This window comes from Nipponia nippon, unplaced genomic scaffold, assembly GCF_047370975.1.
Source record: "Nipponia nippon isolate SJK-2023a ecotype South Korea unplaced genomic scaffold, ASM4737097v1 scaffold_32, whole genome shotgun sequence".
In the NCBI taxonomy this organism is placed as follows: Eukaryota; Metazoa; Chordata; class Aves; order Pelecaniformes; family Threskiornithidae; genus Nipponia; species Nipponia nippon.
The window spans coordinates 474,539-491,101 of NW_028262350.1; the positions used below are offsets into that span (position 1 = coordinate 474,539).

Sequence of the window (16,563 nt, forward strand, 5' to 3'; positions counted from 1 at the left end):
TCATTGCCACACAGAAAAATCCTATCAGCAATCTGGTTTCGTTTATATACTTTGGAAGAGTTGAAATAGCTTTGCTTAGATTGATTTAACACTTCAAATTGCTAAGACTTTTTTTTGTGCTCATTGGATTGAAGAGGTGAACAGACATATTATATATTTATATATTGAACAGACATATAATACTGTGTCGTGGGGGTAGCTGCCTTGGAAAGCATACCATTCTGCCTGTGGCAGGGCCTTTAATTATGGTGACTTTAAGGAAGAAATTTCATTTCTCCAGCTACACTTTCCCTAGCTGTAAACTACTTCTTCCTGTAAAAGTCTCTGAGCTTCTTTGGTGAAAAATGCTACGAATGAGCCAGATGCTTTTAACAACAAAGCTGTGGGTAATACAAGCTTCTGTTTTTTTCACCTTTTGCAATGAAAAGATTTCTAAGGAAGATTAAACAGCAATTTCCGAGCTATAGTTTTACTGTTAGCATTGATGTTTACGTTCTTCCCGTATGTTTCTTCTTTGCAGTACGCTTCGCACCTTATAGACCTCCTGACATTTCTCTGAAACCACTGCTCTTTGAGGTGCCCAGCATCACCACCGAGTCCGTCTTCGTTGGCCGGGACTGGGTGTTCCACGAGATCGATGCGCAGCTGCAGAGTTCAAACACCAGTGTCAACCAAGGTGTAGTGATCGTTGGGAACATCGGGTTTGGAAAAACTGCCATCATCTCCAGACTGGTCGCGCTCAGCTGCCATGGCACACGTATGAGACAGATTGCTTCTGATAGCCCACATGCCTCTCCGAAACGTAAGTACAGCAGTACACAGATCTTCAAAAATCAGAGACCTTTTCCATCAACTTTTATAATAGTTTTGGCTGAAAAGATCCCATTCCTCTTCAGGCCCAAGAAATCAGCTTAGTCTTTGTTGCCAAGCAAAGGAAGCACTTGTCAGCAATATTTATACTGCTTCCGTTCCAAATCTACTTTTTGAAGAGTCAAAATAGTCTGTCTCTTATTTCTCTGACTTAGAAACATCACGGATTTTCTCTGATTGGGAAGACTCCAATTTTAATTGCCAATATGCTATTATTACAAATACATGCCGGTGCATTCTCCTTCCCATACAGTTTGTTTATCATGGTATAAAAGTTTAGGGTGGCCTATGTAGGCTCGGCACCCAGGATTGCTCTACTTCTTGTGGTCCCATCCAATCCACATCACTCTGTGCTGACATGTTTGCAGGTGGGGATGACAACATTTTAAAATCATTCAGCTCTCAGTAAGTGAATAAGACAGGACTAAAAATACGGGGTTAGATACCTAAAGGTATCTTTAAGGATCTAGGTCACTGTATCTCAGTGAAATTGTAGTTAAATCTGTTTACTGGAATCCAGTACTCTTAGCCATGTTGAAATATCCGAAATGTCACCAAATGTTGGCATGTTGAATAGTGTCACTTGTCAGAGCTAAGTGAACAATGCGTAGTGAAAGGCAGGGCTTGTTTCTATATTTTAACTGCAGCTCTGCAGTGCACCAACTGTATGTCTCCCCAGTCTGCTTGGAGGGATTGTGGAGATTAAAGAGACCACTGTTCCCAGACTAAAAGCTTGGCTGTTTCAAATGAGAAAGTGCCCTGCATCTTTCATGCACGAAGGACAAAGATCCTTGGTCACACCTAACACGCTGTAGTTTAGTTCACACTCTGGTTTGTCCATGAAGTTGAAAGCTGAATGATTCCTCAGTGTTAGTTCTTGGGATGGAGACCTTTAGAATCAATCAACTAATTTCACTTTATTTCCTAAATAGATCACAAGTCCTAGTCTAGCTATAGAGGATAATAATTATTCTGCAAATTTCTTTGATTTTCTTTTTCGCATGCTGAAAAAAAAAAGTCTATTATACTTAGTAAAATCTATGTTAAATGCTAATCAGGTGACCTGACTATACTACAGCAGTTGTGCTGTAGTAAATCAGCACTAGTAAACAGGCATAAATATAGCCTCAAGCTCTTAATTCCTGTCTCTGGCAAACAATACAGGTGAAGGTGGTGTTGCATGCTCAAAATCAAGAATATGCATCGTTGCTAATAGATTCAGGGTTTAATTATGTGGGCAGTAGTCGTCCTCCTCTGTTGTTTGCCATTAAATGGGTCATTGTTTGCATTATGATTTCAAGTCAAGCTCAAGGATGCATTGCAGCAATCCATTCAGGAAGATCCTGTGCTAGTACAGGCTGTGGTCGAGAGGACTGTTGCTTTTAAAACGTTCCTAAAATAATCAGTAATTAGACATCATCAAGTACTGCATGTCTTAGTGTCATGCAAAAGTACTCTGTATGAGTACCTACGAGTGTAAAACTGAGTGGTTTGAAAAGGTTATCCACAAAGGCCAGGTGAATGGACTGTTGTAGCAAGCTACTGGTAAAGCCAATTTCTGCTTTGCCAGGCAAAAGAACCAGCTAAAATGCAATAGAAAGCAGTTAAACTTGACAGAGATGATTCCAGTATAATTCATTATTTGCTTGCAAGCCTTTTCCAGATCCTGGTGCTACTCCTGCCTGCTTCTCTCCCGCTGATCACATTAAGGGGCTTCGGATAGATAGATTAGCTATGGCTCTCCATTTATTTATGTTATAAAATAGGCACATAATTCAGAAAAATTGGCTGTCTCCACTGAAGAAGGACTCAGAACCAAATTAACCAGTGATTGTTCGTAGCGAGGGAAGATCTGTGGACAGAACTGCAGACTAGGAGAGCACTGCACTAAAATATACCAAACTGGGAAGACAGAGCATACCTTCGAGAGTGCACAATTCACTCAATTATTGTGATTATTTTAAAGTCAATGAAATTACAGTGGAGAAGATGAATAAGACAAGCTCAATGCTTTATCTTAGTGGTCCTTCCCAAAAGTGCTGCTTCCAAAAGAAGTTTCTTGGGGAGCCTCTGGCCTGGCTGCACAGTGTCACAGTCTCTTGCTGCCTGAAATCATAACTGGAGTATTTGTGGAAAGTATTTTAACTGCCATGCATGCCTGCTAGAAAACAACAACTGCCTAGTCTGTAATAATAATGTCAGTCGTGCTTGTCTTGTAGCCATTCATAACTTCTTTCCTTCGGACAGATGTGGATGCAAACCGAGAGCTGCCCTTAACCCAGCCGCCTTCTGCTCACTCATCAATCACCAGTGGGAGCTGCCCGGGGACTCCTGAAATGCGCCGGCGCCAGGAAGAGGCCATGCGGAGACTTGCTTCACAGGTATGGAAACATTCGTCTCAGGATTTTTTTGGTCCTTGGGAAAATGTCCATTTTAATGGAACCTGTTGGAAAGTCTCCTGCCTTACATCACTTGGTGCGCTGGAAAATGTGTGCATTCAAATGCGTACTGGGAGAGTCTAGAGAAAAACTTCTGGAACAAGTTTTATTACCCTAGGAAAGTTATTTCTGTAAAATGAAATCCCCGTTACATCAAATACACTCCCCTTCTACTCTGAGAGTTTCTCTTTCCCAGGCATCTTACTTTATCCTTACAAATGTTATGATATGACATAGTTACCAGAATAATTGTAATTTTTCTTCAACAGTGAAGACAAAATTGCCAATTGTTTGACCGGTGTTTCATTTTGAAAAGAGCAGATATCGTATGGTGGGTAAAGACGCAGTCTGTGAGCATTACTGCTGTGTGTGTGCTTAGGCATTTTTTGGAAAAGTCTACAAAGCAGATCATAGCCTTTTGAGCGATATGCAAATCTTTTGCTGTTATGGCAAGAGTGGATTGTATATAACACTATCACGTACTGTAGGTGAGATTTACAGCTTGAATTTTATTGTATTACTGAGATTTAGACCTGCTTTTGTGGTGGTGGGAAGGTGCCATTATATTGCTTTGAAATCCGAGGAGCTTGCTCCTCCTACACCTTCTGAGAGGATGTGAGCAGTTAATGCTTTCCTGTTGCCTGCTCCCACTTTGGAGAGGAAAATATCAAGCAAAGTCTTTGTTCTAAATTATTTCCAGGACATGTTTTGCTTGGCTTTTTGTGCCAGATAATGTCTTGTCCTGTCTGCTTTCTGCTGCACCCAGATGGCAAGGCAGAGAGTGTGTGGTATCTGCATAAATAAATATTAAGACTTGATACTCTGCTCTTCCACGTGGGGTTATTGAAAGGAATGCAATGGCCAGGTCTGCTTTTGTTCAGGACGCATGAGTCATCATATTCCTTGCAAATCTTAAGCATTGCAGACTACCAGAAAGGCCAGCAAAGTGTGCTATCTCTGCTTAAAATACCTCATCTATCTTGGCTTTCTTCCCCTGAGTGCTTAAGTAATCCTGGATATGTAATTGATAAATGGATACGGTTTTAGCTTTGGTTTCCTCCTGGAAAAGGTAAGGGATATGACTCTCTTAAACAGTGTGTCACATCCACTGCATAGATCATGCACTGAAGCTTTTTTTGCCTCTCTGATCACTGGAGAAAAGAGCAAGAAACAATTTTTATAGCCAAAAATAAAGTAAAAATAGGTTGTTATACCTTGGCTGCAGACCCCTTTAGGAAAGGGTTTTAAAGCCCTGCTCGCCCCCTAGCCAATTTTTTTCTGCAAAACAAATCCTGTGTTTTGTGATCAGAACATAACAAATGAGTTAGGAAGATGTACTACCTCTTGCGCTAGCAGCAGGATTACAGATACTTAGTATGATTGTTAATCTCCCAATAAATCTCAACTACTGTAAGTGTAGGCAGATTCCAGAAATAACTGTCACCAGCTTCCAAATGTTAAGCCTTCATGAAAAGATCAGTGCCAAGGCTGATGAGTTGACCTTAGAGTACTTGGAATCGCTTCTTCTACCCGAATAGCTGACACAGCATGTGAAACTTCTGAAAAGCTTCGTACTGTTTAGCAAACAATTCCTGGGATGAGTCAGAGCAGCAGCGGCACGGCTTGATTCAGCTTTCGGAGACCTTGGGTCTGTTCCCAGCTTTGCTGTTAGCCTAGCTGTAGACCAGCATCTCATCTGCCTGCCTCCATTTCCCTGCCTATTAAAAGAAAAGTGATCTGTGGAGATAATGGTCCTTTGATATCTGATGTTGAAAGGAATATGTAACGAGGCGTTACTTGGTTTTCTCAATTCAGAAGAGCAGTTGCCTTCCAGGTACTGCTGCAGTGTGTTCCTGGATGAAGCCATGCATTGAAATAAAACATGTGCTTAAATCCTGATTCAGACCTTCATTTCCCTCCACAAAGGGAAATTTTTCTGAAAGTATAGGAGTGAGTTTGAGGTTTGGGGTTTTTTTTCTTTTTTCCAAGCTCTATGTTCCTGCTGGTGATTCTTGCTCATAAACAGCAATTCTGTTTTTATTGCATCAGAGCCTTTTCCAGAACTACTGTGCAGCATATTACAAACACTTTTGATGGATTATCAAGCCTCAGGAAGGGAAATAAAGGCAAATAAAATGGTTTAGGATGTTTGTCAAATTGATAGCTGGAAGTCGTGTGCGTAGTGCACTCAGTAACCTCCTGAGTAGTACAACTCAGCATCGCCACTGATGAATACTTGCTGTCAAAAGCAGATAAATTGATTTGCTTAGAAAGAACCATGCTGTATGATGTCCTCCTAGATAAAACAAACACTGACTGTTCCACACCAGCTGTGGTTTTTGAAGTCTCTGAGTGACACTGGGAGAAAAAGGATTACTGACCTGGCAACAGAATTGAAAATCCATTAAAATAATAGCGTTGAGCTCTTTGTTCTGTGTGCAATCACCTCATTCAGAAACTTGATCACACGCATCTAACTTGCCTTATAGAAGTCATGAGAATTTGTTGTTCATAAGAGGCTTTGAAGATGCTGAACTCTTAAACAGAGCAAATACACCGAATGTCTTGTAGACAATAGTAAAAATAGTTGGTTAAAATAATTTAGCTGCCTAATCTGAATGTCTGATGCCACATTCTCCAGCAGGCATTCTTGGGGACGGTTTAGGAAAAGTCTTCACACAGATAAGCTAAAGGCTCTCCAAAATCTAATCTAAAAAAGAAAAGAAGAAAAAAAAGAAAGGGAGTGGAATGTCCGTTGGTGCAGGAGGAAGAGAGAGAAGAGCAGCATATTCCTGTATCAGTAGCTGTGGAATAAAAAAGAATTGCTGATGGCCTACTTAAAATAGTGTTTGTTCAACTGGCTGAATTAAAAAGAGCCCAAGGAATAGAAGGAAAGACTGACCCGTGGGCTAGTCTGGTTGGAAAAGTATTTCTCGAATATGTGTGTTTAATGGTTGCACTAAGGCTAGAGTCAGAATTGAAGTAGGGAAGAAAGTATTGACAGTGATGGACAACCACAATTGTCAGGAATATTTTAGGAGATATATGAAACATACGTGAGGAGCTAGATAAAGCTATGTGCAGATGTTCCACCTCTGCTTGCACTGAGCAGAGCAGGATGTTCTCAGGTTGTGCTGCGGTCGTGCTACAGAAATGCAGATCATTATGAAAGCAGATTAATAATACACTAAAAGGCTTAAGTAATGGTTGGCGCAGGCTCCAGAATGCTAGTGGGAAGCACGTCGTCCCTCTCACCCACTCCGTTCCTTCTGAAAATGTCACTTATCCCAAAACTCAAAAGTTGTGTGTTTATGATGACAGAAATGAAAGGTGAATGGTTGCTTTTCCTCCTCTGGATTATTCAGGGTTGTACTTTTCTGTCTGTTTCTCATGCAGTAAGTTCTTGGGGGCAAGGTTTGCTTTTAGCTCTTGTTGTCGGAGATGAACAAATCATTCATTTTAGAAATACGCAACTGAAGACTGCCTAGCAGGAGCTCCACTCATGTTGCTCCAGCTTCTTTGCCATGCTGGAAAAGAGCATTATTTCGTTGTATTTTTAGGGAGCAGTTTGAAGTTGTCCATGATTTCTAGTTCAGTGTTCATCAGCAAACTAATGGGGAAGGAAAATGCTTAGAAATGAGGCAATTTAGAAAACCAATATCAGGTGTGATTTTTGTCCTGCAAAAACTGTGCCAGGAAACAAGCTGTATCCAACTGGTTTAGGAATTACCTGTATTTATCCTCACGGGTGGATCCTAGGAGGAGAAAAACTTCAAAAACAGGGCAAAATTCCCTTCCTCCCAGACCCTGGTGGGCAGCTGTTGAGGTTTCTCATGTCTCAGTCCCTCGCTTTGGTTGGAAATTGGGTCTTTTGCCATACGAGCACCGATCATGGTAGGAAGGGTTGGATACTTTTCAGGGTTTGCAGTAGTTTCTCCTGAAAGAATGAGAGAAAACAAGGAGCTTAAAATTGAGATTGCTCTGTTCCTTTTGTCATTCCTCTACCTAACAGCCCATCTTACTGAGATTTTGTAAGTGGAGGCAGAGTGATTCTGCCTTGAGAGATTAGCAGAGAAAATACTGGAAGTACAATAATGTCCTACCTGGAGCATCACCCCAGTCTGCTCTGGCTGTCCTGTTCCAGCTCCTAGGGATCATTTTGGATGTGTCGAGGGAGAATATTTTTAAAAGGGAAAGATCAAAGTCTTGGTGCCACACCAAGGTCACGTTCAAGGTTGTGGTTGGCATTGTGTTGAGGACTGTTATTTAGACAGGGAAAGAAGACTGCCAGGAAACTTGAGGCCTCAAGAGGCAAATGCCTTGTCTTCTGTTTCCTTGCAGGGAAATATTAAGTGTATGGCAATGTTAATAGCTTCTTAGCAGAGATTTCTGTGAATCAGTTTCCTAATTTTAAAGGTAACATTGATCCTTTTGCTGGGAACTGAGCTGGCACAAGCCCCTTTTTTCCCTTTCACTCATGGCCTTCTCCTGCCTCTGAGGGGGAGCTGAGGCAGTGGCTGCTGATGGACTTCCCACCGGTCGTGCTGAGGAACACGGGGGAGTGTGTCAGACCCAGCTCTCAGCATTGGAGTTCGGAGCTGTCCTTGCTGGGGAAGTTTCTCTGCAGCTTTTCCTCCATCCCCTGTCTCAGTATTTGTACTATAGCAGAGAGACCTGCAGGGAAGGAGGACAAAAGAGGTTGTCTTGCCAGATCTGGCAAACTCTCAAAAGTCATGAATAAAACTACTTACATTGCAACACCCATTTTGACACTTGCAAATAAAACATAAGCATTTCTGGCAAAACTGCTTGGTTAGTCTTTTGTTTTAATATATATGCATGTATTATGGAAATAAGTTTGCAGGATTCTTGAATTTATTTCAAGTCTGCCCTCCGACAATGAGCAGGCTGCCAGTTTTTCTGCCATGCCAATGAGTCAAGCTAGACTTGGCTCCTTTGCTGTGATAGATGCATACCACCTTTTCAGCCACGTATAGCTGAATACGTAGCTTCATGTAGCTGTTAAACCCATCTACTGTTGTTTAGCACTTGTAAACATATTGCCTGATAGCATGGAACGATTGCAAGGTGAAACTGAAAAAAAAAAGTTGTGAATATGAACAGTAAGGTTTTTAAACCTAAGATCCTATAAAAGAGAGTACTCCACAGCTCTCCCATGTTGTGCCGTGTTTTTTCTGCCTTTTTTCTGTTTCATCTTCCAGCCATTAAAATACTACTCGATTTTACTTGCTCTGGCCAGGGGAGGTGAGTGACCATCGCTAAGTCACTGTCCTTTCAGTGCCATCTTTCTGTCTCCAAGTGATGCTGGGCAATGTGTAACTTGGGCTTATGCATCTCAGCTGGAGCGTGAAGTTGCTTGTCCAGAGCTGGTCCTTCATCTCAGAGAAATGAAACGAGAGCCTTTCCCACCACCCCTAGCCTGTGCTGCAAAATATTGACCCACAAATACGTGTCCTAGGTGACCTTTGCCTTCTAGCAACAGGCACCAGCACCGTTCAGAGGTACGATAGCCCAAGGTGAGAGCAGCTCAGCTCAAAAGAAGCAGCCTGAACTGTGTTCCCTCTGGTTAGGGTCACCTTCCCCATTTTCCCTGAAGGTTTTATCCTTTACTCACAGAGGTTTTTTAATGGATTGGCTACACAGTTTTAAATAACCCACCGAACAGCTATATTCTTTGGGTTTCTGGATGCTGTGTGGTTGCTCGTGGTAGCAGCACTTAAACAAATGGACCTGAAAGCCAGCTCTGCTGCACGAATGGGTCATACGCTACGTAGAGCAGCTGGTGGAGGAGCTGCACATCCATTGCATTAGCGCACTCGGCTGATGCTGGGCACAGCTGGTGGCTTCAGAGGCTCTGCCCCCCTCCATCCTCCAAGCCATAAGCCAAAGTGTCATTATCATTGCTGCAGGCGTATAAAAAGAAAGGGAGTACTCCTACCTTATGCAGAGGTGGAGGAATTCATTACTTCTGAGCCTTGATGCCCTGCGACACTAATGAGTTTCAGAGGGCATTTACTGGCATACTCGGCTATGTAAAAGTAATGAACGTTCCCAATAAACTGGGTCACCACATACACGCAGAGTCATGTGCAATGGATAAAACACAGCAGTGCTGATTTCCATTTGGATTATTACAACCAACATTATGCCTGGCAAGTGGCATTTTGGCAGGTAAAAGCATTACACTGAATTTATTTGAAGCTGTTTTGTATGGGTCAAAAAGAGATAAATCTTACTAGGTGTGGAAGTACAATTAAAATACAACATTGAAGCCCTTTAAGAGCACTGAAGGAACCAGGGTGTTGCTGTGAGCTCATGGGTAAGCAAGGTTGGTCCTTTTGGTGGGGGGGTTGGCAGGATGGCCTCTTTGCATGACACGCTTACAGAAGGAAGCCAAGACAAATCACGACAGAGGCATGGTGTCAAAAGAATGCTTCTCAAATGGAGGCTATTCTTTTTCACAAATAGTGCCGGAGAACTGCTTAAAATTGGCCTGTCCTATTAAGTAAAAATAACTTACTTCCCTTGAGCCATCTTCAGCCTCTCTTTCTTCTTTGATGTTCACACTGTCCTTCCAGTCTTTCTCATATTACTGTTATCTCCTGCCTCTCCTGACATACCATCTTCTCCCCCTTCTCTCTCTTTTTCTTTCCCCCCCTTCACAATTCAGTGACTTCTCTTGCTCTGTACTTTATAGGTGATACACAATCTCTTTTGTGCCTCATTTTTTCTGCTCTCTCTGGCCTCTTCCTCCTGCTGCTTTCATGCAGCTGTCCCCGTCCTCATCCACTGGTATTTTCTGTTACCTTGGAATAGCTGTTCTGCTCTTAACACACACATGTCTTCCTTTTTCTTCCAGCAGCTGTTTTCATAGGTCCTGACCTATATGAGGAAATCTCCCTTTTTTTTCTGATTTCATGGAATTCTTCCGTACCTGCTTAGCTGAGCCAAAATCCCTTTCAGGTTGGGCAAATGCAAATGCCGGTGTAGTACAAGCCAGATGAAATTGGTAGCTTGGCCTTGGAGATCTGGGGTGCAGTTTGCATGGCCATGATTTAGAAAAGCATTTTGGTGTGGGGAGGAGAACTGCAGGAAACATGGACGGCATCTGCATGTCACGATGGGACACTGTTGCCGAGTCCTGCATCCAAGAAAGGGGTGGGTGAAGGAGTGAACCCGAATGGAAGGAGAGCAGAAAGGGTGGTAGGGATGGTGAAGGTTACGTGAGGCTGGATGAAGGGAGAAATGGAAGTGGTTGTGGCAGAAAGAAGAGAGCAGGATGGCTGGTGTTGGAAAGGCTGGGAGAAGAGACTCCTGAAGACCTACTGGATTTAACACCTAAAGAGAATATGAGAAATGTCTTTCGTAATTCTGCTTTAACGGTTAAGAAGATGAAGTTTGTGTAATTTCTGGGTAAATGAGAGTTTTGGTACTCCTTCACTCCACCTCAGGAGAGAATGGGGTCATGTTGAACATTGGCCATGGTCTGTTAGACGCAGTGCTCTGCCTTTGCCACGTCTGGTGTTTCTCAAGCCTTAGAACACATAATTCATGTTTAAAGAAATTGGCTACCAAAAAGCTCCTGATAAATATACTTCTTTGGTGTGTAGCCAGCTAGACTCTCAAAATCATTTTAGGAGAGGAGGTAATCATTGGAAGTAAAATATACATCGTACAAGTGTGAATTATTTTGAATCTCCCTTTCAAGCAAGAAAGGAAATTATACAAGTTTGTAAATTTTGGCATTTGATATTTAACATAAACAACATAATGCGTTGGTTTCTCAGCATGGAGTCACTCGACTTGTCGAAACTGCATTCTCAGCCCTTAGAAAAATGACATAAACAGATATTTTGAACAGTTCTCTTGATCTGGGTGTTACTTTTCCCATCCTCCATTGTAATCCACTTCTCTTGCACTAGAGTTGCTTATAGGTGTTGTATACTTTATGTTTGCAATCCAGTGATTTAAATTTAATCAAACTTTAGAGCAAAGAATTTTTCAGCTTCCAACTTTGTAAACATCATTTAACAAACCTGACAGCTGAAACAGAGGTTTAAAAGTTCTGAAAGTCCAATTTAGTGTTTACAGTGTTTTGTACTATGTGATGACAAAGTTCAAATTGAAACTATGATTAGAAAAATTACACCTTAAATTGTATCAGACAAAAATAAATGTTTATTGGTGACAACATCCATGCATGCCCATACTTTTGGAAGAGCGTGCTGTTCCCTGGTGATTTAATTTATTGTAACAGTTTCTAGATAAAATTAAATGTTTAATTCAAGGATTTTGTTTATGATGAGAGATGGTTGAAACTTTTTCAAGCAGTTTTTTAAAGCAAAATAGTTCGATTTATGGAAAATTAAGCTTTTACTGAGAGCACACTTTTTTCAATGAAAAGTTTATTTCCAGGCTATACGAGTTCTTATTTTTATTTCTTGGATGTACTTCTTGGCTTGTCCAGCCAAGCAAAAGGAGGAGAGACTCATAACACCCCAGAATTACATCTAGCATGCAGAGTGGTCATTTCAGATGTAGAGCAAGGTCTGGACATGGTCTCCTGTATCTTAGAAGAGAATCCTAAGCAGTGGAGATGGTAATCCATCTCTCTTGCTGGATTCTTGAGCAATTAATAAAGTATATAAAGTAAAATAATTGGAAAGAGACCTTCCCCAGAGCATTAGTGGCCAGGTATTAAAGGCATTCGCCTAATACAGGGGAGAAAACAGGGTTTGAATCTGTTGGGCTTGAGCCCCGTCCACACCAACCCATTGCTTGTCCTGAAGTCTCTTTTGTTCACTTTTCATGTTAACCTCGGTCTCATTCCCAAGGGTGGAACAGGGAAATGCTTTGAGACGTTGAAAAGTTTCACAGGATGAGAAAACTGTTTCCCACCCAGCTCTGGTTGTGTAAGCAAGGAGCCTGATTTCTAGCACCAGGCTCAGCTTGCAGCACTGGCTTTTGGCAGTCTCTCTTTGATTTGAAGATGGAGAAAATGTCACGGAGAATAAATAACATCAAGCTGAAATTTCGGCACAGTTGCATTTCTGAGAACATTGTAATGCCTTTCCTTCAACTGCCTTTCTAAAATCTTCATTGCTTACTGGTTTAGCTTCAGATCCACCTCGTAAGCATTGCATTTATCCTACCGTTTAAGGCTTAGTCAATATACCAGTAAATCCAGCACAAGGATCAAGAATGTACGTGAAGGGGCTTAAATTAATTGGGTTGTAACTCTATGTACGTCCCAATATCTAGCAGTGACCATTCCCTTCATGGGTACTAGGTATGTCCCCTTTTCTGTGGCGTGGCTCTTTAGGTTCCTGGTAGAAGTTAATTGGCCTCTCATAAAAAGGAGACTTTATTTTTGTGTCTACACACCTATTGTGTAGGAAATAAGACCTCTGCGTGCAGCAATTTGTTTTTTGTTACTGGGAACCTGATATCAAAGGACAGCCGCTTAAGAACTTTATACTGTGGAATCCACAAGTTATAATCCCCAAATAAATAGGATTTTTGAAAAGAAATCACTACCTTTATTATTACTTTACCCAGTGCTGTTTTCTAAGGGAATACATTATATTTTAACTGGCTGGTAGGAAAAATTCTGTTAGGAATTTGGAGGTATCCATTAAAGCTTAAGCACATGTATTAGGGCTTGATGCTTGAAATAATAGCCTAGCTTTATCATCACTGTATGCATCACACCTCATTTTGACTGTGAAAGGAAATTATTGCCTTATACCCCATCAGTAATTTCATGTATTTCTATTTAAAATGAAAAGCCAGTGCTGAGCCAGCAACGTGTGAGGACCCCACAGCCTGATGTTTTCATTTCTCGGTACCATCTTTCGCAGTGGCAGAGCTCAGAGGCTGGATACGCCCCCCCGTCCGCCTTGGAGCCTGCTGCGAACCGAGGGCTGGTTATTGCAGGTGGAAAGCCAGAAAGCCTTCATCAGGGCCAGCAGCCATGGGCCACATTTCATCTGAGCTCACAAGGCATCCAGAGAGGCGACAGAAATCTCGTGTGCGCAGTGTCCTCAGTTATATTGTCCTTTCCAAGTTCAGAAATATGGTTTATTTTGCAATATTTGTATTCTGTGCTACGGTGCTCCAGGGCAACGGTGGGTTTGGTACAAAACTGATCCCACCTGCCTTGCTGGGATATTTTTGGATACTATCAGTGACATTTGAAAAGAAAACCCAGTGAATTAGAGCTTTTTGACTTGGCAGAGGCTCGCACCAAATGGCCAGGCGGTGCCACGAGGAGGCTGGCGCCAGCAAGGGAGCAGGAGGAGCTGGTGGATGGAGCGGTACTGGAGCAGCCTGCGCAGTGCTTTACAAGCAAAGAGAGATTTTTATGGGCCTTTTTTTTAATATTGCAAAAGAAAACAGGGAAGTTGACAGACTGAACTGAAGAGATACCACTGGTTTTCTGTTTATTTTAATAAGTGGGCAGAATTTAGTGGGTTCTAGCAGAGTTTGAAGAGCGGGGAAAATTACGTGAACTGGGAGAGAGGAAGGTTTCTCTCTTTTTTTTTTTTTTAATTGAATTGATTTTCTGAATGAAGAGCAGGATCACAGTGGATGAGTAATGTATAGTAAGCCTGACATTCCCCCCCTCCCTTCACAGGAATCTGTTGTTTGCAGATGCTACCTTGCTATAAGGTACTCAGCTAGTGCTCTCTGCCTGCTTCTACAGAGCTTGACATTTGAAAACAGCAAATAAAAAATAAGTTCAAGAAAACAATCACAAGTTATTACCAACGCCAAGTCCTTAAATAGAGCTTGGAGCACAATCCTATCGCTCCCTGCTCAGCACGCTGCTTCCGATATGTCAGCTACTGTCACTGTCCATCTCTGTGAGCAGCTACAGCTTAATTTCATTTATTCCTCAAGTGGCAGGTCCAGTCATTTTTCAGGATCAGTGCCTGTTTTTACCAACCGATTCGTCTGGATTCTTGTCACGGGCAGTTAACACTTGGTTCTCTTAAAGGCTTCACCCGCCAGAATACATCAAACTCACCAAACAAAAAATGCTGCTTTTAACAACTTGCCTGACTCGCGCCTGAGGAGGATACATTTTTTGTTCTTTATCTGTTTGCTAGGTTGTCGCTTATCACTACTGCCAAGCTGATAATGCCTACACCTGCCTAGTGCCAGAGTTTGTGCACAATGTGGCCGCGCTGCTCTGCCGCTCGCCGCAGTTCGTTGCATACAGGGAGCAGCTCCTGCGAGAGCCCCACCTGCAGAGCATGCTCAGCCTGAGGTCCTGTGTGCAAGACCCCATGGCCTCCTTCCGGAGGGGAGTCCTGGAGCCCTTGGAAAATCTACACAAAGGTATTGTAATGACAGTCCCTACACTTCCCCTGAGCTCCCCCACACCTTTTTTATTATTATTTTAAAAATGCTGCTTGGTTGTATCTGGGCATTTAAACAAAGCCATAGACTAATCCTTCTCCGTCACATCTCAGGAGCTGCAGGGAAGAGGTGAGATCTGAAGAAGCTTGAGAATATGCCATCGTGCTTTTTTGGAAGCGAGGGGTTAACCACCCCTCTCCTCCTGATGTGCATTTCAGGGCAGTAGATGAAACACTAATGACAGCATGCGTTTGGCTTTCTCTTTTCTTGCTTTCTTCCACATCCCAAACGTGGCCTCGCAGTTCGGAAGGTGAAAACAAGCAACAGTTTCCATGCACAGCTCTGCTTATGGCAATGTGTTCTGTTTTATTTGTTTAGGGGGTGAATGCTTTTCCCTTTCCCTGCCATTATTTAGTGGGCTTTTGAGAATTTGAAGCTTTCACCAAAAGAGCTGATACCATAAAAGTCTATAGATAACCTGTGTAAAGCTTCTAGGGGAACTGGTAACAAGCCTTATCCTGATTACAGATTTCAGAGCTTTTTCTAATGCAGCGTTGGTTTTGTCTCCTTTTCTTTCTTTCCTCTGCAAGATATAACTAATTCGTTGTGACAATCACTAAATTTAACATCTTTGCTCGTTGCCATGAAAACTATCAGAGCGTTGCAGAGTTCAGGACTCTGTTGTCCTGCAAAACGATGTTTATTAAAATGGTGTGCTGCAAGTTGGCCTCAAAAATAGTTCAGATAATTTTCTGTTACCACCCTACATATGACAGTGTAGGAACCAACGTGAAACAGATGCATCTTCTACCAAATTCAAAGCCCTGTCGTTCAAATCATCTCTTCAAAACACAGTGTCCAAACTCTGAGCAGCAGCATCTGGGTCCAACAAACGTGGTTCCACTAGGCACAAAGCACATGTAGAGCTAGCACAGCTCAACAGCAGTTGATTTTCCTGGCATGGAGAAATGTCACTGTAGGAGCAGCATGGCTACTCTTTCCTACCAACACTCTTGGCAAAAAAAAAAAAGCTACATTTAGGAACCGCTGCTCTAAAGGGAAATAATACGTGGTTATTACAGTAACTCCTTGGGAGGTATTCCAACTATTGAATTCAGACCATTTCGAAGGATGCTTATTTTTCTTGCCAAGCAGGTTGACCCCCATCTGGTCCTAAGTTCTGGGGGGTGTAAAAATTTTATATAAAAGCTTTTTTCCCCTTCTTGGGCTCTGCACTCAACACAGCTCCAATGGAGCCAATGATCAGGACTCCCATCTTTCAACCTTGCTGATCAAGAGTGCTGGCAAGCTAATGTGCACCAAGTGTTTTGTAACAAAATGAACAGTGTCTGGAAATTGGTTTTAAAATATATAACATTTAAGACTCTGTAAATATATCAGCAGGTCTTTTACAAGGTGCTGTTGAAGCTTTAATGCTACTGGGACAAAATTATTGCACAGCCGTTAATGGTGAATGTCACTGAGAAGGTTAGATTCATGTTTCTCAAATACATTTTTTTTAATCTCAAGGAATCTAAATAATATATAGGAGAACAAAGTTCTGATTCTTCCCCTACTTCCTGCTTTCTCCTCTCTGCCTCAGGCTTTATGAGAAACATGAGATGTGGGTATAAAACTGAGGCACTATATTCACTCCAAGATTTCAGAGAGTCATAAAGTGTGTTTTCTAGTGTACCCAATAATCTTACTGAGAAGTTAACTGAAAAAGGATCTATGGTAGTTTAATGCAAAATATGTGGTTTTCATATGGATATTAACAGTATGTTAGGAAATAAACGCAACTTGGTAACATAAGGCAAGGAGGACAAGATGGGATTTCAATGCTCAGCAGTAATTTCTGTTCTCCCTG

At 42.0% G+C, this 16,563-nt stretch overlaps 1 protein-coding gene across 14 annotated transcripts in view; it reads left to right on the top strand.

The window, feature by feature from the left end:
• Positions 1-16,563, top strand: part of TANC2 (tetratricopeptide repeat, ankyrin repeat and coiled-coil containing 2) — a 252,476-nt gene that overhangs the window by 182,146 nt on the left and 53,767 nt on the right. For all 14 annotated transcript variants that reach the window (XM_087770084.1, XM_087770086.1, XM_087770087.1 and 11 more), the window contains 3 exons: positions 521-802; positions 3,118-3,251; positions 14,441-14,672. In XM_087770084.1, coding sequence (XP_087626210.1) covers positions 521-802; positions 3,118-3,251; positions 14,441-14,672 — 648 coding nt within the window. The remainder of the gene's footprint in view (positions 1-520; positions 803-3,117; positions 3,252-14,440; positions 14,673-16,563) is intronic.